The sequence below is a fragment of the Tetrao urogallus genome, assembly GCF_951394365.1.
Source record: "Tetrao urogallus genome assembly, chromosome: 2".
NCBI lineage: Eukaryota > Metazoa > Chordata > Aves > Galliformes > Phasianidae > Tetrao > Tetrao urogallus.
The window spans coordinates 26,867,123-26,895,033 of record NC_136814.1 but is presented as its reverse complement, the minus strand read 5'-3'; the positions used below and the strand labels follow the sequence as shown (position 1 = coordinate 26,895,033).

The following is a 27,911-nucleotide window of genomic DNA, read 5'->3' as shown; positions in this document are numbered from 1 at the left end:
GAGAATTTGAAATAAAAATGAAGTGAAATGGATGTCACTAGCTGAAGCTAGTGAGGTAAAAATAAAAAGCCTTTGTTTTAATTAAAATAATCATGGTTACAGGAATTAGAGAGGGAAAAGATCTGTGAGGCCAGTGTCGTTTCTTTGACCTTAGTATAGGATTGTGAGATATTCCATGGGATATTTTTGGTGGGTAGCCCAGTCTTGCTGTAAAAATCCAGGAATATGATTCAGTTGGGTTGAGAGATGACACTCAAAGTTACATTGCTTTTTCATGATCTAAATATGTAAGTGAAAACTGCTTGAAGGATCTCTTGCTTTGATCTGTGACTTAGTTCCTCTGTAAGACTAAACAGAGCATTCGATGGTCTTGTCTGCAGCACATTGTAGCTTAAGGGATTTAAACAACTGGCAGTCATGTGTTTGGTTTCTTTTTAGATACTGTTTTTGAATGAAGTGTGGAGTGTTTAAAAAACAGCTACTGTTTATTACAGAGATATGGATTACTTTTACAAATGTATCATCTGTCTATATCAAAAGAAAGTAGAAAAAGTAGTAATTACAAAAAAATCTGCTTGCCATTGGGGCCTCATCTGTATTGTAGTTCTCATTGCCACGAGAGATGCAGCAAACACGAGACAGTCCTCTTTAGTTAAGAGGTTAAATTTTTATTTAGAAAAATTAAATGATACATTTACTCCAGCCTCATAGAAATCCACAAAATAAATCCACTCTCTATAACATGTCAGAAGTGTTTAATCCATCAGAAGTTACTGTCTCCATTATTCTGAAAGATTCAAGGGCTATCTAAGAGCATTGAAGTTAAAAATAATCATTTCTGTGTTTTGGACTCTGAAAGTGTTCATTTCTATTAAAGGTGTCATATTATTATATATCATTAGGGGATGGGACATACTCTTGGTGTATTTCCTAAAAAGAATCACCAATTCTTATTTCAAATCTAGCCCAAACTGAATAGAACTGAAAGTCTTTCCTGTCCAATTTAAAGAAAGAAAGAAGAAGAAAAAAAAAGAAAAGAAAAGAAAAACAATTATTTTATGCATTCCCTAATGTCACAATGAGCATCACCAAAGTTACTACCAGCACTTTATAGTAACGATCTTGTGTGATAGAGCTAACTCATTAAAACAGTTCTAAAGAAAAGATTCCTCAGCATTTTCCCCCCTTTTTTAACCAGGCTGAATTCTTCCTTATAACTGTCTAACAACAGTATCTTCTAAGCATCTCATTGTGATCCTAACTTCCTTCCAATTCTTGAATACTGTGCTGTCTGACACAGGACAGATTTTGTGGAGTTATGAGGATCGATCATTATACAAATGCTGTTAACTGGGCTGGCTTCTCAGAGAGCTGTATTGTTGCCAGATCCATTTCCCAGTACAAATCAAGGAACTGTGAATGTTATGTACTCAATGAAATTGTCATAATCCCCAGTGTTGCCCTTTTTCCATTACCAAAAACAACAGTCGCATTCCAGTATTTATCTTTTGTTGCTTACTGCAGTGCATTCAGTTAATATATAACTGATGCAGTTTAAGAAAAAAAAACACATTGTCATCTCTCTTTTTTCCTAATGCTTGCATATTTTGAAGCATTTTGCATAGAAGTAATCTGTTACACAAGTGTTCAGTTTGCTGATGATACGGATATTTCACATAGCAATGGCAGACTTAATTGTTTTCAAAACAATTAAACAGCTGTGATATCAACCACACCCCAAGTGCCATAAGTGTCTCAGCTGAAATTCCATAACAGCTTTTCATTTTACATTTGGAATTTTGAGAGGTTGATTTCAAAAGAGCATCTTCCTGCAAAGAACCTGCTTTTCTCCAGCGAGGATGTCACAGCCCTAATCTCTTTAACAAAACGCAACTTGCATGACTCCGCTCTGTTGACCTAAAATTCCACACTCATTGCATTGATATGTTATTTGTCATCCTTACTCCCATTCTTGCAAGACTCTGTCATTGGACACCAGAACAGGATAGCTGTGGTATTTTGTAATTCTCTGTGTATTTTAAGCCAAATTGAGCCTTTTGGTTTTTGCCAGTAGAATGTAGGCTAAAGACCTTCAGCACAAAAGTATCGAGGAAACATTCACTAGGCAAAACCGCCTTACAGAGATTTGTGCTATGCCACTGCAGTCCCCAAAATGCTTGTCGCTCACTGAACCTATTCAGATTGTTCTGTAGTTACAGTGACCAATATGATTCCCATAAGGCTTTCTGCACTGGAATTTCTCTGTAAAAAAAAGTAATTTCTCTTGAAGTTAGATGAAAATTTTTCTCCCACCATACAGGCTGTCTGGATCAGCTTTCCCATGGGAGAAGCCATGTCAGAAAATGTACCAGAGAAAATGTTTTTAAAATATGTGGTTTTAAAATTATGTGGTAAAGAGCATTATGTAACGTGGTATCTGTGTTACCATTGTAGATTCATGTGACTCTTGTCCACTTTAAAACATCCTGAAAACTGGAGAGGTCTGAGTTCGAGGAACCTTGTGGTTTGAGGCAATTCCTTCAGATCCCCAAGTTCTTCCTCCCAGCATTATGGGCTGAGCTGCAAGGAAATGTCCAAGCTAGCTGTAGCAGAGAGGATGTGAAATTCAGTGAACCAAAAAAAGAACAAGAGAAATGATGATGAATATGTACTAAGAAGAGACAGTTCTGGAGCCTGGGATATGTATTTCCTGTTTCCGTGAATGATTTCATCAGAAATACTTGAATGCAGAGGCAGTCTCTAGCCTAGTTGGATGATAAGCAAGGAGTGAGTCAGGGAACTTCAGGAAGAAAACGAATAGTATCAGGCTACGATTGTGCAGTGTTCTCTGGAGGTTTGGTTCTAGCACATCTTTCCTGTGCTCTTCTTTTTTCTGGTCACATCATTCAGAACTTTTTACATGTCCGTGGTTTTTGCATGTAGTGGTTTATTCTGATACTCAAATTCAGAAAGAGCTGCATTTGACTGTGTAGAATATTATTGTCACTAGGTTTCAGAAGAGTTGGGCCCCACGTTCTGGCTCTCAGCAGTCAATAGGCAGACCAACCATCCTGTCTTTGTTCCTTTATCACCTATCTGGACTCGTTAAATAGCCTCACTGCTCATGAAGGTGCTGTGAAGAAATTTTGTTAATATTTTACATAACTGTCATCATATCTTACAGTGATTAGATGGTCACATGAGGAGAAAAGTACATATTTAATCAGAGCAAGGCTTCACTGTTACGCAGTTTATAAATGCAGGAGGGTAAAACCTGTCAGGGAAGATGGAAGAGAATTGTGTCTCATTGGTGAATTCTGGCCAGCCGAGGAGCAGAATTTGAATGAATGCTTTGTTATCCTCTATTTGAAGGTTGCCTCATAAAGCAAATCTAAATTGAATTAAGTATACACAGGCAGTGAAGTGTTGTAGAAGTAGAAAGCTCCGGATCAGCCAACATTTATGATGTGAAACAAATTACAGGTGCAATAAACTGCAGCACATTCAAGCAGCCAGAAGGTTAATGAGATAACCACTATAACATCATCTAAATATTAAAACAGTACGTCATGTTCAGTCAGCAAATGTTGACTTCTGTGAAAACAGACTTCTGGATTTACCCATTGTCTTACAAAGGTTTGATAAACTGCTTCTCTAGAGGAGGAAAACATTACGTGGAAAAATTTCTGTAGACGTTGCCATCTAAATACTTCAAAATGTTTGTATGGTTAGCATGCACTTCAAGCATGGGATTGTTTTTCCTTCTGTTCTCCCCAGTACATAAAGAGAGGGAGGGGAGCACTGTGGTAAAGCTGCCTTTCTTTTTTCCTGAACATTTTTACTTCAGGAACCCCACAGCAGCACTGCAGTGCGCTTTTGCCAAGACATCCCTTCCAAATTTCATGTGTCGTTTAAAAAGCTGTAAAATGAGATGCTGAAAACATTACTTTAGAATTAGTAAGTCTGCCTTAATTGACTCTGTAGTTGTTGACATAAGCTTAGCTTACCAAACTTGGAAACCTGTTCCAGATTTCAATATGATTACTCTTTAAGATCATGAACAATTAAACCTTACTGCTTCATTGTTCTTTAGTCATTCATGCATTGGGATTTTGGCTTGAAGATAACTGTGTTTTGAGTGTATGTATGCATTAAATTTTAAGACAAGAAAAGCAAATTTCTCTCAGTTCTCAGTAGTTTCTCCTGCTTCAAAAAGAGAGCAACTTCAACTATTTATAAACTGTAATTAAGTTTCTTTACAACATGACTCATTCTCAACAAGCAAATCCTTGTTCTTTTGCTTTCTTATGAACTGTGTGGGAAAATTAGAGTTCAATCACTGAAGAATTTACTCAATGCTTAATTACCCCAAACAGCCCTCCAAGTTCTGCCTCATGTAGAGCTTTCATAAAGATGTGATTTTCCCTGCAATGTGGATCTCTAAAAGTTGACTTTTAAAAAATAGTCTGTAAATTTTTACAAAGAAGAAAGCAGTATTTTGCTGTAGTATTGCCTTCTTTCTCAGTCTGCTTGTTCCTTTGATCTCTTCTCATGTTAATAATGCGATGCTTAGGAAAGCTAAAGTAAGAAATCATTATGATTAAATTACTTAGAGCATGAAACTGAATTAGAAAGCTTTACTTTCCTGAATGAGCTAATGGTTTAAATTTTCCAAAGGAAATGTTTCTATTTCTGTGAGAGAAGGGGTAAATGGGACTTCCTCTGACATAATTTTCACTTTAAAACTGAGTTTGGCAGCAAGATTTTTACCTTCATAACCAAATATTAATGCTTAACTGCACGACTTGTGTAAGCTTGCTAGCTGTAGTGACTCACTTACGTAGATGAAGTTATTTTTAGAGAGATAATTTGCAATGTTTAGAAGAGAGAAAAAGAGAGAGAGAGTCCTACTAAGAGCTCGATCCCTCATTATAGTTTACAGAGCTCGTGAACCCAGCATCTAAGCAAAAGATGACTAAGCAAAGGGTCTATTGGTACTTTCAGGAATTTACAGACATGAGTCATCTGCTTATTTTCTGCAGATATATCACCAGGATACTTTGTGAGTCAGCTGTTATTTGGAAATAGTACTTGTGTTCAACATGAATACATTTTTGTAGTTCTTAAGTAACTGCCATGTCAAACCAAAGCATGTTTTTATAGTTTTTGTCACTTGGGTGTGGATTTACAAAAGTAGTGTGTTGTTTTTAACTGTGATGCGTTTTTCAGGATGAAATCTAAAGGCTGTGTGAGATGTAACTCTGATCACTCTCTCCTTTGCCATGTTAAGTATCACATGGAGACAGGTTTTATTTTGTATTAGTGCATAGGTTTGGAGCCAGATTGTATGCATGACCAAATTAAAAGAAACATTTACATTATCAGCGTGTGCCACCTCGTAAAGATGTCATTGCAACTATGAGCAGAATTTCACCTTTCATCTTCAGAGCACCTTACTAGTGTTGATTGTTAGTGGCATTTGCTTATTTTTTACATGTACTATAGCAACACTAAATCCAAGCATTTTGTACACTTGCAATGTCAGTGGTCTTGCATCCACCATGCCGGAATTAAGCTCTTGCCTTTATTTCCTACTGCTGAAATAATAGCTGGTTACCTTGACATACGTATAGTACTTTACAACTCAAGGCTATTTCCTGTTTACTTGTCTCTTAGGTGTGGTTGCGTTCCAAAATTAGGGGCAGGGTTGTTTTTTTTTTTTTTTTACTTTGGTTGGACTCAGCTCACACCTTGTATTAAAGAACTACTTGGGGCAGAAAAAATGGGTGTTTGACAATTTTAGGTGAATAGCAGTGGAAGCAGTCAAATCAAAGGCAGATCAAATTGTTCAAAACTCTGCTTGCAGTCCACTTTAATACTGCTATTAGCATGATGTGGGATGTGAAGTTTTAATTCTAAATTGATTATATGATCATAGAATCATTAGGGTTGGAAAAGACCACTATGATCATCTAGTCCAACCATCAACCCACTGTCCAACTGTTGACCCATCACATCAATTCATGTAACTGTTTATAATGTGAATGATTCCTGGAAATTCCTATACAGCTTTCGGTTAATAGAAGAAGAAATTCTTTTCTTCCATATTTTGGTGGTACCTTTGTTGGATTTATACTCATTTATAAGAATGAAAAGCTTCTAATAAATGGAATTTTCTCTGTTATGGTAGCAATGTCTTGATTATGCATTTAAACAGTGTTTCTAGTGCTAGATGCTTTCTCTGAAGTGCAAACCTTCTATTTTAACTATCAGGTACAAAAATGCTGCTGTTTGCACCCTTTAGATAGACAAAGGTTTTCTAAGGAAAGGTAACAAAGTCAGAAATTCTCAAGTAAAAAAAGTTAAATGGAAGGACTAAATTATCCTTTGTGTGTGCTACTAAACATGATTATTCTTTTCACACAGTGACAAAACACAAGCATATGGAGTGGTTTTCCTTTGAGGAGTTGGTGCTTGAGAAGGAAAAGGTGCACTAGAGGGACAGAGTTGAAACAGTGAGAGCTGAAGGAGTATATTTGTCGTGTTAAAGCAGAGAGCTTTGCCTCCTATTCCTTTCTGTGGTGAAGTCCTTGAGATTCTGAGACACGCACTTCCCATCTGTGAGGGGAGGAGAGAGCTTGCTTACTGGTAGACAGCCTCAATATGCCACTGTTTTTCAGGGATATTACTGAATAATCATGTTACAAAGAGGAATTTGACAGAGCAATCTTGGAGCCTAACCTTTATTACATCAGTGATCTGCCCTTAAATTAGCAGAACTCTGCCCGTGTCATTACTGTTTAAATATCTGCTGGAAGCTGCTATGTGAGCTGAGTCACCGGGGCTTGGGGAGTTGTCACGTGTAGCTCAGGCACCGGGTCACAAACAGTGTGATCGTAAGTGATTTGTTTTATTTTCAGTCTGCAGCTGGAATATCACATCCAGTTTCGTGTACTTCGTTACTGTGAACTCATTTACTTGTAGGGCTTGGGGAGTAACTTAAGGGAAAGGGAGCTGTGGTTTGGCTGATGCGCATCCAAATATTCAGACGTGGTTAGAAAAAATGAAGGAACTAGCAGGATGATAGAGGGGAACTTAAAAGAAGGAAATCTTTCTTACGCTGATCTCAGTCCATGAACAGTGATCTCAAAGGAAGTGCTAGAATCTCTGTTCCATGAAGCATTTTGAAAGTAGAAAATGATGAATTACCGAGTGCACTGGAGGGGAGATCCTGTGCTGCCTGTGAGTTCAGGCCTGTCATGTTCCTTTTTCTTTCTTAAAATTCTGTTTGTAGTGATTCTGCTCTTTGTTTTGGTTCCTATTTTGGCTATTGCAGCCTTTTTAGTAACTTGGGTTTTTTTTCCTTCTCTTTAAGAACTACAAAGTGACAAATAGACCAAACATGGAAACCAAGTTTGTTTGAATGAATTAAAATCTTACTAATTTATTTCACTTATTGCGGTGCCAAATAGGAAAAACATCTGAAAATTTACATGGAACTGCTGCACAATTGGAGTATTTTTTCAACTTGGTGATTTCCAGAATTGCAGTTTGGAGGATAACAGAGAGTATAGTCATAGCTACTTTCTAAATGAAGTCTACAACTTTAAAAATACACATTTACCTGTTAATTTTTGTGTTAGATTAGAATGCAAATGTACAGGAGTGTTGATAATTCCACATTTCTAAAGCCTTCTGAAATTAAATGTAGACCAAAAAAATCTTAAGATAAATGCAGCAATGAAAAAGCTAAGCTAAAAAATAGTTTCAGACCATGTTATTAAACTGCTGCAGACCATTTTATTGTTCTGCCAGAGGAAGAGGATCATGAGGCGGTGATAAGCAAAGGGAACTAAAAGGTTCTGATTTTTATTTTTAGTGAGGTATTTTTGGTATTAATGACTTTGCAGTGTGTTTTTGGTTTTGTGGGGTTTTTTTGTCTAACAGATGACTGAACATTGAGGTCTGTTTTAACTCATGACTGAATCTTTCTGCATCCTTTGTCAAATCATTTAACCACTTGAAGTCTCAGGCAGATAATTAACATAGAAATGCACTGGCTAACCAATTTTAAACTATATTTTATGTGAAAATGTATCGGTAAACAATATAAGGAAATCATAATTTATAAGAATTACAGAAGTGTATGTTTGAAGCAGTAATCACTTTGTCCTTTTCTATCACCTGTCATCTGCATTCCCTGTAAAAGAAAAACAACAGAAGAGTAACACAATGTATATATTTTTATGACCCTCTTTTATTTTTTTAATTCCAGTTGACCTACCCCTGTACTTTCCTCGAGACCAGCCAACCCTAACCTTTCAGTCCGTCTACCACTTCACTAACAGTGGGCAGCTGTACTCCCAGGCCCAGAAGAACTACCCGTACAGCCCACGCTGGGATGGCAACGAAATGGCCAAGAGAGCAAAGTAAGTCAGCTTGCTGTTTTGTTACATGGTCTTCTGGTGATGGAAATTTCACAGGTGTAACTGTATGTTTCCATCATTCTGCAAGCTAAAGCTGTTTTTGTTCTATAGTATAGTTTTTTGTTTTATAGTATAGTTTTGTTCCTAGTATTCCCCTATATGAGTCCAGACAGATACCTTATTAATCATGCTTATAACACGAGTGCCAGAGGACTGATCAAAACAAGATTCTTCTGCTAGGCACTATAGAGACACAGAGTAGTGACAATCTCTGCTCCAAAGAGCTTCCAATCCAAATAGACAAGATAGCCCGCAGCAGGAGTAATCTGCATGATAGCAGTCAGTCAAGGTAGTGCCTTGTGTTGGTGTATGGGGGGACCCTGGAGGGGGAGCATGTGAGATGGAAAGAGGGAGGAAGAAAAACCTGAAAGATGTGCTCTTATAAAAAGGCACAGAAGGAGATAGAGCAAACCAGTAATCCAGCATAGTAGACAGTCCTGCCAGAACTTGAGAAAGTTATCTGAAAGTCTGAAGACTTTTTTTTTGTTTCTTTGTTTTTACTTTTCTGCTTTCCATCTGCAGTTTTTTGACAGGCCATAATTTCAGCACGGGTAAATCCCACTTTGGTGCTAATATCCCGTGTAGTTTAAGGTGACAGGGCAGCGTCTCCAGAGTGATTGTGTTTTAAGGATAAGTTTGTGTGGGCAGCAGTGCTCCTTTTGCATGCTATGTGTTATTTCTGTCTTCTGAAGAAGCTGAAGAGATTTCACCTGGATGGAGCAGTGGTGGCCTTACTGCTGAATTTAGGGTTTACAAAACAAAAAAATAAAACAACAGCAACAAATTTAAGCAGGCTGATCATCAGTTGTCAGCACAGAAGTCCTCAAAGTGTATAAATAATAAGGCATATCGGAGTTAATGTTTCGACTGACAATCAGAAGATTAAATTAAATTAGTAAAGATGCATCAATAAGAGTCAAATGAAAATAGTTCAAGCTGAGTAAATCAGATGAATGGCATGGTCAGAGACTGATTGTAATTTGGAAATGATGGAAGCAAATAACAAATGACTGAAGCATTTGCAGATTTTGTAATTTTAATTGTGTGGAGAACATCAAGTGACATTTGATTTTGGATTTTGATGCATTGCAGTAGAAATTTTTTAGTTTGATAGTAATTGATTTTAATACCATATTGTCAAGGAGAACCATTTCTTGATCAAGTGTGATTTGTTTTTGTGGACTTACTGTTTCTTCCTTTTTTTTTTTTTTTTGCCTAGCAGAACATTATGTGTATTTTGTTTTGAAGGAAAAGAAACAGTAACTGGAAGCATCAGTGTGGCTTGTTTTTATACTGCAGAAATGCTTGATTGTATAGTCAAAAAAATGCACTTATTTTGCATCTGGAAGCTTACAAGTATCTATGTTCTGTCTGCTAAGTGCATTCATTTATGAGTGGGTGTGTACAAATGGACTTCTCTGCCCTGCACTTGAAATTTAGAAGCACTATAACAGTACTTTTAGAAGCACTAAATGTGTACACTTACTATCACATGTACATTTTTTGAGGTTATTCGCTCTTACGTTTGAGCCTTTCCATTTAAGCTTTGTACTGGGTACATAATATGAGAAAGATGATGAGAAGCGGGGGAAGAAAGCATGCTGCAGTGTCTGAAATAACCATCACTGAGCTGCAAAGAGACGGAGAAGCTGCTCTAGTTAAAAGCGCTTTGCTTGCAGGAACAGCTAGTGAATCCTGAGCAAGTACCAGAAATAAAACTACAGCAGGAAAACTATGATGTTATAATGCGTGCTAGCATATTTTAAGAAATATTTTTAACACAATTTAGTACTTATGTAAATATTGTCTAAAATATTTTCTGGGGCTTCTTAGAATAGATAAGCGTGTTTCATCACAAACAAAGATTTTTTCATTCTACTTTATTTTTGTCATAGCTACGTTACAGACTGAGTATAAGGGAATATATGTAGGTGTATATGGGAATGTGTTCTAATTAAACATATAGTTCAAACACCAACTCAATTCATCCCCAGTAAAAAAAAGGATATATGACGCAGCCTCCTAAGGCTCAGCTGAAGTAAATTTAGCCCTGGATAAATCAAGGAAAACTTTTTTGCTTTTAAGTGCTGTCTGTTCATTAGGTTTTCCTTAGTATGTAGTCTTTCCCTCTTAGCTGAATGGCTACTCAAGTGCTTGGCATCCTTTGAGACAAAATAACTGTTTATCTTTCTGGCCCTACTGTTCTAGGGACACAGGACCTTCCACTTGATGTTCCAGAGTCTGACCAAATTCTCCACCCTTATTCTCAGTCACTTGAGTGGTCATTTTACACTGTTTTCCTCACTGCAGCCTAAGATGCTGTTAAGTTTTTGCTTGCTCTTGCAGCTGTGTTCATTAGCTGTCCAGTCATGTTCTGAGGCGTGTAGACCACATTGCTTTGTAGGGTGTAGAAGCACCACCAATCTCACAGAGATTTCCACATCCTTGGTTGGCAAACCCTGCCTCTGATTTCAGCAGCTGCAGGCAGCCTGCTTATTCATGGGCAGAGCTGTCAGAAGCTCATGCCAAAGGGACATTGATTCTGTGCCCAGCCTTCTCCCAGTTGTTTTTTTCCAACAGGTGAGCCCATCCAATTCCTTCAACTCAGGGGCTAAACTTGAAAGTCTTGGTATCCTTGCTTATCTTCATGGCCTCCGAGCAGATGCAGGCATCTCTTTTGAAGTTAGCACTTAACCCTTTGCTGTAGCCCTGAGACAATCAGTAGTAATTACAAGTAAGGGCAAAATTATTACCCTAAAAAGTATACATACTGATGTAGACTGTATGCATTCTCAGACACATAGCACCTAAATCTAAAAGGCAAATTCTCAAGTCAGAAAATCAGTTTAGCAGAATCTTTTTTTATTCTCATAGAATCGTAGAAAAAGTGCTCATCTTCATTCAGACATAATTGGACCAATTTTTGCTTGTCTGATAAATTTCACGTGATTGAGTTTCTCTGGCTCTTAGGCAGTTTTTAGGCCTAAGAGGCACCTGGCTCCTTTGAGGCTCCTGGCTTAGATTTCTCACCAAGAGATAGTGTTTGATGATTGAAGCTTGCTATTGTCTATGCCAAGGGATTGCCCTCTGGCTTGATTTAATTCTAAGAAACGAATCACGTCCCGGTTAAATAATGTGATTGCAAATGCCTCCTGATTTCTCATTTCTCAACTGAACACTAAAATTTAACCTGTTTCTCCAGCTAGAAACAGCAAAACCAAAAATACTAAGATTCTCTGATAGGCTGCCAAGATACCATTTCCTCCCAGTTCCCATCTCAGGCTCTGCCACTTATAGGTCATTTGTTTATATGGCTGTGGCCTCCTGCGTAAGCAGCTTCTCCAAAAGATTTTGTCCTAAAATACAATGGCAAGCCTAAGAAAATACAGTAAATTATGGAAAGTTAGCAGCCTTGTTTGTGGTGTACGTGTGAAGTAAAACATCTCTGTGCGGTTTCCATGGGAAAGCTCTCTTGTTTTTTGCTTAAATAGGCATTCAAGTGCACATAAATGGAGCCTTTAAAAAGCATGCAGACTCGAAGCCTGGGATTTTATGAAGGAATACTGTAAATAAAGCCTGTTTGTTTATACAAATTAAGTTCAGTTCCTAAGATGCACTCTGGCCCAATTTCTGTCCGACCTAGTTCTGCTCTGTAGACCCAGGTTACAGTTCAGGGAGAGCAAGTTAGGACTCAGTTTATTCTTTTATCCTACATAATTCCACCTACACGTCATTAAAAATAGCAAGAGGTGGAAAACAGTAATGTGGTATCACAATAAGCAGTCATTCTCAGGGTTCAGATTCTTTTTCTCAGCTTGGCTGACAAAATTGTTTTCTGAATGACATCATTGTCGCTGGCCATTCATTGGTGTTCTCGGCTTGCGATGTTAAATCTGCATATCACTCAATGCTCTGCAAGGGTAAAAGCTTGAAAGGGCTTAAGTACTCTCAAATGTATGTTGGCTGTTGCTCTGCCATAAGGTCAAGCACAATTTAAGTCTATATGCAGATGCATCTTGCACAAGCTTTCCATGCATCGTCGGCACTGCTGCAGCTCCAGTTCATGCTCAGCACAGCCACGCTATGATCACTGAGTGTCAAGCTGGGGCACTGGGCCGTAGCATTTTCATCCCAATCAGTAGCTTTTCCTTGAATATCATAACATGAGAAGATGTGTGTCATGTGAAGATGCTAGTAGCTATTTGGCTGAGATGTGTTTGCTTTAAGCATTAACGTTCCCTTGTATGGAGAGGAAGTATATCTTTTTAGTCTAATAAAAGAATATTTGAATACAGGAGACAATTTAGGGGCCTAAGGGCCCATCCTCATGTAGTTGCTTAGACAAACTCAGTTGTAATATGTCAAAGGTTTGCTGTTGCATTCAGTATATTTTGAGTGCCCTAGTATTTTTTTTTTAAGTGACATTCACTTGTTTTTTAACTCATCCATTTTTAACTGAAAATTCTTCCCCATTTTAGACGGAATATCAGTGGACACATCTTGCATTCTGTTAAAGTAACAGGTTTATCTTTCCTTTGAAAGAATTGTTCTCTACCTACAGTGACTTGGATCTCACTGTATGAAGTTTACATGTAAACATGGCATCATTTTTGTAATCTCTGCTTGATAGCTATAATTAAGGTAGTAAATCATTTGTTATTATTCATTTTGTATTTCAGTATTTTCCTTGCTTATTTGTAAACATAATACATTTTATTTGCATGTATTACATGATTGCTTCGTGCACATTAGGGATCTTTAAAGAGTGGATTTCAGAAAATAAACTTGCTGGCATCCATGTATGCTCTGCGCAGAAAGCTTTTTGCTTGTCTTTGGCTCTGTTGCACTTTACCTTAAACTTAAAATAAATCTTAGGGGAAAAAAAAAAAAAAAAAAAGAGGAGGAAAAGGAAGCACAACACATAGGGGACCTATCCTTCACTGTGCTTTTGTTTGTGTTTTCATGTCTGAATCATGAGGATTCTCTTCAGATGAGAGCAATGGGGTGTAAACTAAAAGGTTGGAAGCTGAGCTGGGTCACTTGTTTAAATTTTTTTGTTTTCAATATTTGTTTTTTTGTTGTCTTGTATTAAAAATGTACAAAAGTGATTTCCTTGCCTGAAATCCAGCAGGGTAGACATTTTATTGCCTCAGGTGTACTCTTTTTCAGAATGCAATAGGACCAATATGGTGTGACAGCCGTAGCAAGAAGAGATGTGTTGACCCAGCCATGTGAAGTTTACAGAGAAGTTAATTTGATTTTATAGACCATTAAATCAAAAGTCTTATTTTCTGTGGCAGTGTCAGCTGATCAGAATTATAAATGAAAAGCATGAAGGCAAATGGAGCAGATTGTATTATGTTAAAATACTTAATGGTTGCACTGTTCCTTGTAACACATTCTGAGTTGATTTACCAGCAAACCTTAATAGTGGTGCGATTTTGGTTGCAAGATATAAAGGACAAATAATAATTAATAGAGCATTTAATTAGAATTTTTCCAGGATATTATTTTATTTTTACATTTTCGTCTGCGTACTCTGCATTGTACAGCGCATGCACACGATAGTCACACTTATTGAGTCATATTTTTCATGTACTTTTCTTTAAATGTCTCCTTGGATAATTAAGTCTGAGTCTTAAGATATGGTATGTTAGTTTCTGACAGGTGCCTGCCAGGGATCTTCAGTGCTGTCATGCATTATGTGGATTTCAGCCAAGACAGAGAAGGGCCTGGGTGTTTGTTTCTGGTCACTTCTCATTAGAGCTTTGACTGTGGGAAAAGAAAAACAATGATTTGAAGATGAAGAGTATAGCTACTATAGGGAGTGCATAGAAACAAAATAGGTTAGACAACTAATTTTTCTGTTTTCATATAAATGTTATGTGTATGCGGATATGAACTGTACGTACTTATGCTTTGATACATGTTAGGATTCTCTTGCGTGTTGAAAATTGCACAGAATAGATTGGAGGAGTTTGCTCAGCAACTTGCTGAAAGACAAATTCTAGAATTTAATGTACGTGGTTTGTAGATAACAAGGGTTGAGTGCTGCTCTAGAAATACTGTGTGTGATAAACTAACTGATTTATCTTTTTTAGAGAGCTTCTTCATGTATTTATCAAAGCTGCTAGATCTGTGTTAGATCCAGGAATTATATTTAGAACCTGATACCAAAAATGCCCTCCTTCAGAGAAAAGAATAGAAAGAAATGCATCATTCTGAAAGGAGAGGCTTAATAGCCCAGATAAGTACTGTTACTTCATCAATTGCAAAGTAAATAGCTACTTAAAATAATAGCTGAACTTTATTCTCTTTTGAGTAGTATTTGTAGTTGCTCTGCTATTGCTAAACACAAAGAACGTTCATACTAAGCTGAACTCAGCATACAGTTAACCTAGGACCATGTTTCTGTCAATAGCCAGTAGAAGATGCTTGTGGAAGTGCATGGAAAAGTGTGTAGTGATATTTTCCTCATATATTCTAGCATATTTAAGGATTTCTACATCCAGAGTTGGTATACCTCTTTTTCATAACCTCACTTCATTTTTCTTCTGTTTGTCTGTAAGTTTTTTGAACCCAAGTAAATTGTTAACATCACAGATTTCACAGAATTACAGGGGCTGGAAGGGAAGAGGTCAAGAGGTCATGGAATCCAAGCCCCTGGTGAAACAGATACCCTATGATAGATCACATAGGCAGGCATGCAGACAGATCTTGAACTTCTCCATAAAAGGAGACTCCGCAGCCTCTCTGGGCAACCTGTTCCAGTGCTCTGTCACCCTTACCATAAAGAAGTTCTTCCACAGAACTTCCTAAGTCCAAGCTTTAGGCCATTGCTCCTCCTATTGCTATGCACCACCGAGAAGAGCCTGGTTTCACCCATTTGCCTCCCACCTCCCTTGAGATATTTATAAACATTTATCAGATCCCCTCTCAGTCTTCTTTTCCCCAGGCTGAACAGACCCAGGTTACTCAGCCATTCCTTGTATGGGAGATGCTCCAGGCTCTTCATCATCTTGGAACAATTCAGTGGCAAGGGATTGCACAGATCAGCAAGATTTTCTGTGAAGAAACAGTTCCATCAACTTCTTGCATTCCTACCTCCTGGTAGGTCTGGTTGTTACTCCCTAACGCTTGTATCTAAAAAGGGAGCAAAAAAATTAATCCCTGTTGATCTCCCCAATAAATCATGATCTCATGAGCCTTTTCACACCTCAGATGTCACAGGTTCTCCTACTCTGCTCACTCTTTCCTTCTACAGAAAGAAAACTGCCTACATTTCTGATTACCTTCATAATCCTTATGCTTTTCTATTTATTATAGTCTTTCTGTGATAGCGGACTGCACATTAATCACAGCATGTTCATCATGTATTTGTATGGAGACGTGTTCATGTTGTCTGGTTTGCTATCTGTTCTATTTGCTTTCCTTTGTACTGTGCTTATGCTGGTGTTTCAACACCGAGATCACTGTTACCTGCACTTCAAAGCCCTTGTTCTGTGTGTATGTAAAATTAGGAGTTTTTTCCTTGCATATCTGCCTGTTGGTACTGACATTTTGCCTGATACTTTACAGTCTAGTCTCCCATTACAGTATGAACTATTTGCAGCTTCTCATAACGGATTGTCATTTTTCTTCCTCTGACTGAATTGTTACCATTAGCAAACTTTGCCATCTTCTTCTGCTCATTTTTGCAGATTGTGTAGGAATACGTTGAGCAATAGAGGTCAAAACACCTACTTTTAGCAGTTCTCAGGTGGCTTCACCCGAATACTACTCATCATTCATCCCTATCTCTTTTCTTACTTATCTTGACTTGCTATTTATCAGCTCCTGGATCTTTTCTCCTGCTCTGGTAATTCAGTTTTTTAAACACTACTGAAAAGCTTTTCTCAAATACCTGTTGAAAAGCCAGGCACTGTACGTCATTGGGATCTTTTTTGTCCACGTGTTTTTCATGCCTTTAGAAGATAAGTGATCTGTGAAGCATGAGTTAAACTCCTACCCAATATGCCATATTTATTCAATTCCACTAAGTCTAGGCTTTTTATAATTTTATAGTTTCTTAAAATAGTTCCTACCAATTTGTAAGGCACAGACATGACATTTACTAGTCCACAGCTCCCCTTAACTCAGACCTTTTTTTTAATTGACATCACACTTCTCCAGTACCAAGCTGTTTTAAGCAGGAGGTTATAAGTTATTTGAGCATTTAACTTTCTCACACTTGAGTTTCTTCAGAACACTTGGGTGTGAATATCATCTGTGCCTGCTGATTTGCGGGTGTGTGTGTTTTGTTGATTTGTTCTTTACCTTTTTGGCTGTCATTTCTGCATGAGTCAAACCTTTCAGTATGTCCCTTATAAAGAACTATTCTGGTGTAGCAGTCTTTTTGAGCACCTTCATGGTGAACTTGGATGCAAAAAGTTTCATTTATTCTTTGTGGCTTCATTTCTTCTGAGCATTCTTGTTATTTTTTGAATGGCTTTTGTACTGCTTGACAAGTTTTTATTTGGAGGGGGTCAGCTCGTTTGTCCTTCACTCACATTCAATTTTTCTCTGCATTATTCTGCTTTACACAAAAGTGTAAAGTGTGGAGTTGTGGAGTTTGTTGCTGTTTTCCCCATTTGGAAGGATCTGTGACCATTGGAGAACTGTATCTTGCTTCCAATAGGCAAGTACATATCTTACAAACCGAGAAGGGAAGAGAAATAGCTTCTTTAACATTTCTTATAATCACAGCTGTATGGCATCATGCTTTCCTTCTGACTGAGTTGTCTTTATGAATATCCAGGAAGGGTTCTCTCATGTTCAGTATGTTGCCTTCGGCCCCCTTTGATAAGCAATCTAGCAAAGCAGAGAGGATGGCATGATGAAATCACTACTTTCACCTGCTAGCAAACTTTGGTTTTGGGGATGCTTGTTGTCAGACTTGTTACAGGTGGATCTGTGGTGTAACCTTTCATCTCTGCCTCTGAAGTACAAGTAAGGGATTCAATAATTTCTTAAGGATCACTCAGGTTATATTATTATTTCTGTGATCTCCTCTCTTCTTGAATCGATGTTTGTCATCTTGCCTTGCAAGCCTCACTCCTGAGCATGGTGTTGCCCAGGTTTTTCTGTTCTCTACTACTTCCCATATTGTTTCTGCTTTTCCCCTCCATTTAATCTCATTCTTCATCTGCCCCTTATACTTAGAAGAGCTTCTTAGTTCCATCTGGCCTTCAAATCTGCTAAATAATTTAGTAAAAAATAGTCTGCATCAGTATAGTTCAGTGTGCACTTGCATAACCTATATAGGAGGAAATAGGAAGAGTCTTAAGTAAATGATATCTCTTTAAGAAGTTAACCTTTACCTGGAGTGGAAAAATAAGGCTGTGGCACTTCAGCAAACAGGAAAAATAGAGCAGGCTGTCACACAGTGACTGGAAATTTCTCATGAATTAGTACTGTATTTCAAGACTATATGAAACTGATTTTTTCCGTGATGTCCTTGGAATATCATTCTCATGATCCACGGACAAGGAAGTGGGGTGGCTGTGCTGTGACAGAAAGATTCCAGTGCTCCTGTCTCCACAGATGCTCAGTATCCCGAGCACTGAGTTGGCCCTGAGGGAAGTTCAGAAAGCAGAAGCACAGTCGCTATGATCTAAGACCACAAGCCTTCATCTGACTGAAGCAAGTCTATTTATGTACATCGTGGAGAAGGTGAAGGGAAGTGTTCATCTCTTGAACTGTCGTGCAGAAGGCACTGATAAAACTATTTTAGAGTTTCTTTTTGCTGTGTCTACTTTGGGACACTTCGAGCCGCTCTGTCTGTTGGGTATTTCTGTGCACTGTGCTTGTGTAAATTCACATACATCTGTATCAGAAACCTGCAAGAGAATAAAACTCAAACTCTTGATTTCCATATGATTAAAAACAGCCTGCGTGTTTAGATACTGAAATCAGCTGATCGTCTCCAGTAGCTTTAATTTCCTTCTCTAATTGTCAGGAAAGGTCCAAGCCTTTGGGAACGTGGATATTCTTGGAACCAAAGTTATCTTTTGCAAAGTGGCAGCCCTGCTTGTGCTGTTTCTCTACATAAAACATTAATTGCCAGTCTGCATAATGATCTGCAGTCCTGGCTCCACAGCAGTTCCCTCAAATTCCCTTCCTTTACATATTTGCCTTCAGTCAGGTTGTTATATTTATGGCTGCCTTGTTATTTGAACAGATTGTCAACATTTGTTTTCCTTTATGCTGTTAGGCAGCAAAGTTGTTGTATTTCTATTAGCGGAGCTACACTGAGTTCTTGACTTTATTTATAAAATCAATATCATAATCTTTTGGAACAGAGATACAAGTGGAATGTAGGACCATTTATTTTTTTTATCTCTTTTTGCTTCATAAGGAGTAAAGCCACCTGTTATTTCTGTAATCAGCAAACCATTGAAAAATATGTCTAAATATAACTATTTCCTGCACCTTTCTATGCAATTTGAATTAAAAATGACAATAACTCCAACAAGAAGTCCTGAAGGAGAAAGGTTTTGCTAGTAAAACACAGAAAACAGCGTTCTGGAGTGAAGTTTAATGTTTAAATTTCACATACATACTTAGTTTCACTAGTTCTACTACATCCATTTCCTGTTATGTTTTCAGTTGCGTGTTTTGTTTTCAATTTTGCAGACAATTTTCTGTCATGTATTTTTGCAGCCCACACTGAAGGCAGCAATGTTTCTTAGAAACCCGTGTTCTGACAGATTTTGTTGCTTGGCCCACTGTGGACCTGCAACTGTATTGGTTCTTGATTACTGTCCTATCCCTCAAACTAAATGCAGTTGGTGTTTTTGTGTAGATTGGCAGGTAAAAGTGGTCATAGACATTTACTCAAGTCTTTGCAGGAAAATTAGTGCAAAAGAAAGTAGGCTGGGAGCAAAAGCAGAAAGATAGGAGCACAAGGAGAGGAAGAGAGATTATTTGATGATTTTTCTTGGCACCCAGGAAAAAATTGCTAGCGGCATAATGGCATTGTGCACTGAATCTTTGTGAGTTTAGCCAATTACAGTAGCAGTAATTTAAGAGCTATTGTTTTGCTGTTGTATAAACACTTGAGTTGTTTGCTTGGCATTGCCAATTTTGGAGATGCATAAAGTGAAGAACTGTAGGCATTGTTTCACACAAAAGCAACATCTTTGCTATAGATAAAGCTTCCAAGTAAGGAAATTATAAACCACAACCTGAAGAACGCAGCTTCGAGAAGCTTGGTTCAGAAACATGAAGACAGGCCTTGTATCGTTACGTACATTTGAAGTGATAAAGAAGTCCTGGAAGGTATCTTTATTGTTCTACAGTTGTGCTTGGAAAAGTGATGATTTTCATATTCAAATGACAGTTTAGGATTTCGGTTGCTTTCTGGATGTCTGGTGCATGCCATGGGCCTGGCTTTTGCTAGTTTTTGCTAGTTACTGAGCCTTTGCCACATGGAAAGTGTCTGTTTTGTGGGCCTGCCTGTTAGAGTGTGGTTCCAACTACATAACCAAAAAGTATTGTGCTGGGAAGTATTTTCCACTGAAATCGTTTTAGCATCTTGGATCTGCAGGATCAGCTCATTTGTTCTAACAGCAGTTTTCTTCTAATAACTGTCATAACGTGTCCAGCACAGAATTAATCATCTATTACTCTATCATCAGAAGAAGGCAAGCACACTGAGTTATGCTGATCTGTTCTGAGTGCTTGTGTGTCTTTACCCCTGTGAGGATTGCTGTGTAAATGCCCGTGAATAAAGAGACAACATAACATGGTTCGCCCAATTAAAATGTGTTTTTAATGCATCGTATGCAGTAAAAATAGCAAAGATGCCTCACATCTGAGTTTGAAAGGAAAAAAATCTATGCTGTTATGAGGCCTATTAGAAGATTGGTCTTGCAGAAGATTTCAGCGCTGTTTTTCAGTCATTGTTTAATGAAAGCCATAGAGAGGCAGGAGAAGTGTAACCACTCATGTAAAGTTAAGGATGTAATGAGCACTCGTCTGAAATATGACCTAAATTCCACTAGTGAAATTAGAGTAGCAATTTATTAATTTAAGTTCCTTTTGTTAATTAGTACTGATGGTGTTGAATTGGATAGCTGCTGACAAATGGAATTTAGAAAGAGAGCATTTAAAAAAGAGAAAAAAAGTATGAGCAGCTTTGGCTGTTATCTGTTATAAACAGGACACCAAATTCTACCATTCGGAGAGTTGTGGTAAACGTATTCTACATGGGAGATTAATGAATAGAGGCTCCATGAAACAAACCAGCTGGCTGTGCCTGTGTAGTCACGGGAGGACAAATCCTGGTGTCTGGCACCCAGAAAGGATTGTTGTAGGTGTTCAGTATTTTCAAAACAAGTTTTCATTGTGTCAGAACAAGTTGCAACAGGAATATAAGAACACAAAGGCACGCTACATATGTATTTGTACTCCATGCAAACACTTTGTACTTCAAAAAGTGAATAATCAGGTGACGTTGATAAAGCCTGGAGAAATTCTTTTATAATTCTAATACGGCTGTGCTGTTGAAATAATTTATATAATAAGATTTTATTGCAAAGTGTCAGCATAATAATACTAGTCTGGGAGGAATAGGTCAAAGACATCATTGAGCCTCAGGCTGTCCCTTACTCTGACCTACGCCCATCTTAGTTCCTGTTTTCACCTAATTCAGTTGGAAGAGGGTACAGCGATGCTGTTCTAACTAATTTATGGAGATCACTTCTCTTTGGAAGGGATTTATTTTCTGTCAGGTTTCTGTGGCTTTGAAGAAACTTGTAGATGTCTTGCAGCAGTTCCTCTACAGTGCAGGAGGAAAGAAATATGAGATGCAAAATTATGCAAATCATAAAGCTGCATCTCCTCTAAAAGAAATGGGCAGTAGCTGAGGTAATTGCCTGGGAGTCTAAGCTATCTAAGTATCTAATACAGCTGAAAGGGGTGTAATTTAGTCCTCTCCTCAGTCCCAGGACAAGTAATTGCTTTTGTAGAATATCCTAACATAAACTCACTGTTAATCTTCCCAGCTAAAGGAGACCACAGAGCAGCGCTGAGGAGAAAGGTGTCCTTGCCACAGATCCAATTCCAGAATACCCAAAAGGGTTGTGTACAGCTCTTCCAAGGTCCACATGACTACAAAGTACATGCCCCTAATTAGACATATTAGCTTGAAAAGTTTACTCTTAAAACCAATAATGGAAACCCACCCCCCGCTCCCAGTACAACAACTTGAGGCAGCCTTCTGCTGAGAGGTAATGCAATACATACAGATGGTATGGTGAGAGAAAGTAATAGCAGGCCACGTATCTTTGTGAAAAGATTTTCAATCAGAGGCTTTCAGTTTCAAGTGAAGAATGTACAAGGGCAGAATACACTGTGCTGATGGTAGTCAGCACTGCTGTACACCTGAGTCTAATTGATATGGACAGTTGAGATTGCTTCCTTCCCTCATACCTTCTTTTCCTCAAATCATTTCTTAATGGAAAAGACACTTGAAGCTCTCACATCCTGAGCTGAAACATGTAAGATGCATGAGTGCAAGTACTGCTAGCATGGATGAATTTGCGACCACGTTGCTGGAAAACTTAGCACAGTTTAAAAAGGAGGAGTTTAAGAGGCGTCTATTTTGTGAATGACTTAGGAAGATGATTCATCACCCCATGATGAACATCCTTGTCCCAGACACAAAAAGCAGAAATCTCAGTGGTATGGCATTTTGTATGCTTTTTTTTTTTTTTTTCTTCACAGTTTGAATCTGTGTTCTACTCAGAATTTCCCACTTGGAGGTATTAAAAGAAACACCTAGGTGACTCTATTGCCATTATTACGTAACAGTCAGTAATAACAGCACTGTTGACTGTAACACCAGTAAGGCAAAGACAATAGCAGAAGGAAACAAGTGCATTCCAGTGGCAGAATGCTTTCACTATAAAACTATGTGAGGTGTTTGGTGGGAGATCACAGCTGCATAGCTTCAAATCTTTGAGGAAGATTGTAGCACAGGACTCTGAAGACAAAGTGCTCAGTGAAGGCTTTCTTCCAACAAATCTTTTAAAATTCACTATTAAATTACTCTGAGAAAACAATGCTGTTAGAATGAAAATTTCACAAAAGCATTGTAAATTCTGAGTCAAGTATGTCTTAAGCACTGCAAGCCCATGCTCGTAGATTTAGACATGTGTCAATCTACATGGGCTTCTGGAGACCTTGTTTGTGTTTTATATCACTAGAAAACATGTAAACAACAAGTGAGCCAATTCTACCTTCTTTTAGATACTTACCATTCACAATAGCCAGACTTTCTTTTTACTGGATAATAAGGTGAAGGAAAGGTAAGTGCTTTACTCTCAACAGATGTCCTTGAGCACAGCACCTGAAATTCAATGTACTATATCAAGTGTATATAGTTGTTAAGTACAGCAAAATTTGTTGTCTTCTGGAGTGCTGAAGAAAAATTTCCATAGAAAGCCCATAATTTACTACCTTGAACTTGGCAAATGTCCATTTGAGGGAACAAAAACAAATAGACAAAAAACAATGGATTCTTACACTGAGACGCTCAACAAAGAGTTAGACATGTGCCTGTAGGAGTATGAAGATTGACACACACTCTAGGCTTAAAAGAAAGCAACTCTTTAAACACTGCTTAAGCTAAGATCTAAACCATTATGAGAGCGATGCAGAGCCATTGTACTCAACACTCACATATAGAATATCCGTGTACTTGGTGCAAACCAGTTTCTGCGTACTTGAAGGAATGTTTTATGCAGTTGTTCTTAGCTTGGTGTAAGGTCACTGTGACACAGACCCACTGAGAACATGGTGGAGCAAAGGAAGAGAGAGAAAGAACTCAGTGTTTCCCATAAAGGAGAAAAAGCATTGATGAAAAGCTGATTGCTGCCAAATGGGACAGCGTAGGAAAACCACAGGACAAGGAGCAAAGCTTGTTTTCTCCATCTTCAGTGTCATTCAGTAGGTACCCAAATTACTGAATCGTATTTAATTGCTGTTGTCTACAGATGATGAAGTTAGGAAGTAGATGTAAAAATAGCAATTTTGAAAACCTTCAGAGATATTTGAAAGTATCGCACAGCATCATGTCTGATACAAAAAAATAATGAGATTGGTGTGTGGATTCCTGTGATGTGGCACAGAAGAAAGTCATTGAGGGTGTAAATTGATGTGAATATGTTTATGTGAATAAGATACGAGGCATGAATCTTTTCCTAAGTTCATGTTTGCACTGAGTTTCTCTGTGCCTGTATGCACAAGATAAAAGTTGTGTTTTTTAGCATCTGGAAGCTTAAATGTTAAGGGAAGGAATAGTAGTCCATGTGAAAGAGGCCCTTGCCATCCGGTCTGTTATTGTCCTTTAGGAAAAAGTCTTGTATTTTTAAAAAGTAATTTCATGTGATCTATTGTAAAATAATATGTCCCCATCAGGGTCCTGTCCCCATGGAAATGTGTGCACACTTTGACCTCAGCAACAGTTGGTTAGTAAATGAAACTTGGCCATTGTCAGCCAGTAAGAGGTGTTTGTTCTCTTCCTACTTACCAGTAGTTTCTGTAGTTCACAAAAAATGTAATCAAATAAAAATATTTTAGTATAACGTTTTGTCCCAAACTTAAGATGAAAAGAAACAGCCCTTAAAAAAATGTTGCTTTAAAAATACAAAGAAAATGCAGCTGAAGTGTCAGTATAATGTACCTGCTAGCAGTGGCACAATGCCGGCTGGAAGCAGAAATATCAGTGACTTATCCCATCATTCTTGCCATGGACTGGGTCCTTTGAAGAGATTACTTCTGCTAAGATGTTTATATTTCTGACTCCTTACACACATGGCCTTGTCTGTGTAACTAGATGCATCATCTGTGATGTGCTGTACCACAGATAAGCAGGTTAATATCAAACTGACGGAATGTTTAGGCTTTTAGTTCCACAACCAGGACGTCTCTTCTCAGCTCAACCCAAACCGGAGCACCTCATTCTTTTCCTTCTTATTCTGATGAAATGTCAGCATTTCCACCAAAAGGCACTCTGCTGGGCAAAACTGTTGTTTTCCATTGAAAAAGCCCCACAATTTGAAAATGTCCTATGAACCCTCATAGCAAGTAATGTCCCTGCTGCCTGTTCCACTCCCTCAAGCATACTCAAAATAAGCCTTGTTAATTTTATATGCTAACATTTGCTATTCCCTCCCTATATGTAACCATTACGGACATCGAAGCAGTTTAACCTACCTTCTACTTCCCCTTCTTTGCTCTTCAGCTGATTAAAAACACTGCAGCTAATGTAATTCTATCAATTATGTTGTACTTTTGGACCTCTTTGCAAGGTCTTCTTTTTCCTTTGTGTCTGTGATGAACCAGAGTTACCCAAAGCTTTTTTACAAAACCTGTGATGTGTCTGTAACATGGAGAAGGGCAGTGGAGGAATGTGTCCTGGCTAAACATTTGCTGTTACACTTATTTCAGTCTGGGAGAGATCACAAAAAATAAGGACAAACTCGACCGTGTGCTTTAAAGTACAGAAAGAAAAAAATAGACATTTACAAATTATGAAGTACTGAAGTAATTTTTGCAGTATATATAACATCTCTGAGAAGCTCATATGAACTGCCAGTGAAATAACATTCTCCTTGACGTAGTACGTTTGATGGGAATATAAGGAGGTGTTTGATTTAGTATTGCACCAAAGGGCACAGGCTTTACCGCAGGAAGCAGCAGACAGAAAGGATAGTGGTGTAGATAATGATGGTGTGGGAGGCTGTATGTGATATTCATGTTTGGAATGTATCTAGGAGAAAGGTGATTGAAATATAACATGGTAAATGTGGTGTTAACGCAAAGCACTGAAATGCTATAAAGGATATGTTTCAGAAAAGAAATAAAAGGTAGGAAAAATACTGCTTCTTTCCATTTAATGATTAAGAATTTTTACAGTTTAGGAAAATGTAAGAGGGAAATTTTAAGTAACGTTTACCAAGTCAGTGAGAAGAGCTCGTGCTTGGAAAAAGAGGCTGCAAAGAAGCTATCAAAGGGGAAGGAAGAAGCTACTTAAAATAAGCAAGCGGAAGAAATGTAGTTAAGTGTTAGGACAGATAGTGCAAGGAGAAATAAAAGGATGATAGAGCCTGTGGTTAAAACGTGCGAGCGATGCTACTTGAGCTGGCAACATGATGAAGTGTTGATCAGACCGTACAGAGGCTATGTATTTTGTGTATTGTCAAATGTATTTTGTAAAAACACAGATAGAGAATTTGCCTTCAACTCCTAAAATCGAATTATTAATGTACCTCTTTAGCTGGTTTATGTACGCATGTGCCAGTACAAACAGCCAATTTCATGGGCATAATTTATGAGGGCCACTTTCTGAACTTTGATTCAATAAATCAAAGCATGTTGTATAAATACCCAGAACAATCTGTGTATGCTATAAAATGTGTGTACTGGTTGCCTCTCATTTCTTTTCCATTCCTGGCCTCGACTCCTCAGGCCAGAAATGCTCCTACTTTATACTGCTCTCTTAACCTTTGCACGGCGTCTCCTGTGTGTTTACAGCTTTTGTACAAAAGCTGACTGTAGCTATTTTTTTTTAATAATTAATTTGCCAGGCACAGCATTGCAAAGAGAGGGAAGTGCTCTCTTTTGTGATCTTGCTACATTTTCAGATGTGAGGAGGCATTATTGATGTTCAGTGATTGCCAAACCTTCGACACAAATCATAAAATACAGATCATGATTGACAGTGAAGACATTCAGCATATGTTTACCTCAGGAGGTATATAAGCAGCAAATCTAGTAACGCAATGAATGTGGCTGCAGCCGTTCTCAGGTTAGATTGTTCATTTTTGGTGATAAAAACGGGAGCAGGTTCTTCTTGCATAGAAATTACGAAGATCAGTGACACAAACAAAACAAAGCGAAGAAGTAGAGAAAGTTCAGTGAGGAAAGTAGCAGGCAAAAAGCAAAGAAAGCATGATGAAGCAGTTTCTAATGTAACTTGCAAAGTAAAGGGTGTCTTGGGAGGTCACGTGGTATGTTCAGTACACAGCTGAGTATTTTGGTGGGAATAAACTCAAAGGTACAATTCAAACTCAGTTTGGATACTTTGGGTCAGCTCATTTTACGATATACGAGTCACTCAGCTCTTTGTAAAGAAGGTATGCTGAGATCCAAAATACACAGTGCACATCTTAATTTGCAGAATAATGTTTGATGAATGGAATTACAGTTCATCCAGAGTGTTAGTGTTTATTCTCTGTATCTTATATCAATAACGACTCTGCATTGCGTCAAGGGTTCTGCAGAGGGACAAAGAGCTTATCTTCTCCATACATTCCCGTGATTTTGCAGCTTGTTGCTTTGGCTGACTTTGGACCTTTGTTGCCATATGTGAAGTTTTCTTTAACGCAGAAAATAACATTGATATCCAAGAAATATGGTGAATGTCAACTGTATCAAAAATCTGTGATATGAAATGCTGCAGGCCATGGTATAATGACACTTTTGACTCTCCGAAATGTTTCTCTCTTCTACAACCATTCAGAGGTATATTTGGCAGTGCATAAAAGGGTTTATTTCTGGAATTTTGCTCTGGACGAAGTGTGGACACTGGATCAGGCCATTCTGGCAGTTACGAGGCGCTGATGTTGACCACATTAAGAGTTGTGGCAACTTGTTAGTGCTAAGGCCACTGAAAAAAGAAGTACTGCTGGATCTCGAAAGATGAAGTGTGTGTGTCTACAGCATACTAAAATATTGCAAGAAAAGCAGTACCCATTTATGAGATAACAATGGGCTGAACACAATAACTTTATGCTTGTCTTTGTTAAAACCTTGGCTGCATACATATACCACATACTCCTTCCTAATCTTGAACTTTCTTTTTTTTTTCTTTCACCAGGGCCTATTTCAAAACATTTGTCCCTCAGTTCCAGGAGGCTGCATTTGCTAATGGAAAGCTTTAGGTAACCTTGGGCATTGAGATGATACTGGACAGATTCTTCCATCTACGCATGTCAGCACTCAAGTATTCCTGGAAATGGGCTGGACTGGCTTGATACTTTCTAGCCTCCTCAATAGTTTTGATAGCTTTGTGTTTTGCCTGATTTATGAAACAATGACCTCAGCTAGCACGCTCAAAAGTTTTACATTCATTGACTCCTTTGCCTCTGCCTCCGCCGTTCCTTTGTGTATCTACTGGATTAAATTTAAAAGTATGTGTTTCGATGTGGTAACGTTTTCTTGTGCCAACAACGTCCTGTATGTTACGCCTTGTTTGCTTACCTTCAGATGGTGTTAGTTGGATTTTTTTTTTCTACCGGAATATTGTGAAATTTGTCCATTTAGTTAACATTTCCAGCTTATCCTAAGAAAATATAGTACTGCCGTACATACCAGAAA

The 27,911-nt window shown here is 38.1% G+C and overlaps 1 protein-coding gene across 1 annotated transcript in view; it reads left to right on the top strand.

Annotated features, from left to right (window-relative positions):
* BABAM2 (BRISC and BRCA1 A complex member 2) overlaps positions 1-27,475 on the top strand; it is a gene marked incomplete at both ends in the record, with an annotated part of 152,943 nt that extends 125,468 nt beyond the window's left edge. Inside the window, 2 exons of the mRNA XM_079550028.1 lie at positions 8,276-8,429; positions 27,412-27,475. Of these exons, the coding sequence (XP_079406154.1) occupies positions 8,276-8,429; positions 27,412-27,475 (218 nt within the window). The remainder of the gene's footprint in view (positions 1-8,275; positions 8,430-27,411) is intronic.
* Between the last annotated feature and the right edge of the window lie 436 nt (positions 27,476-27,911).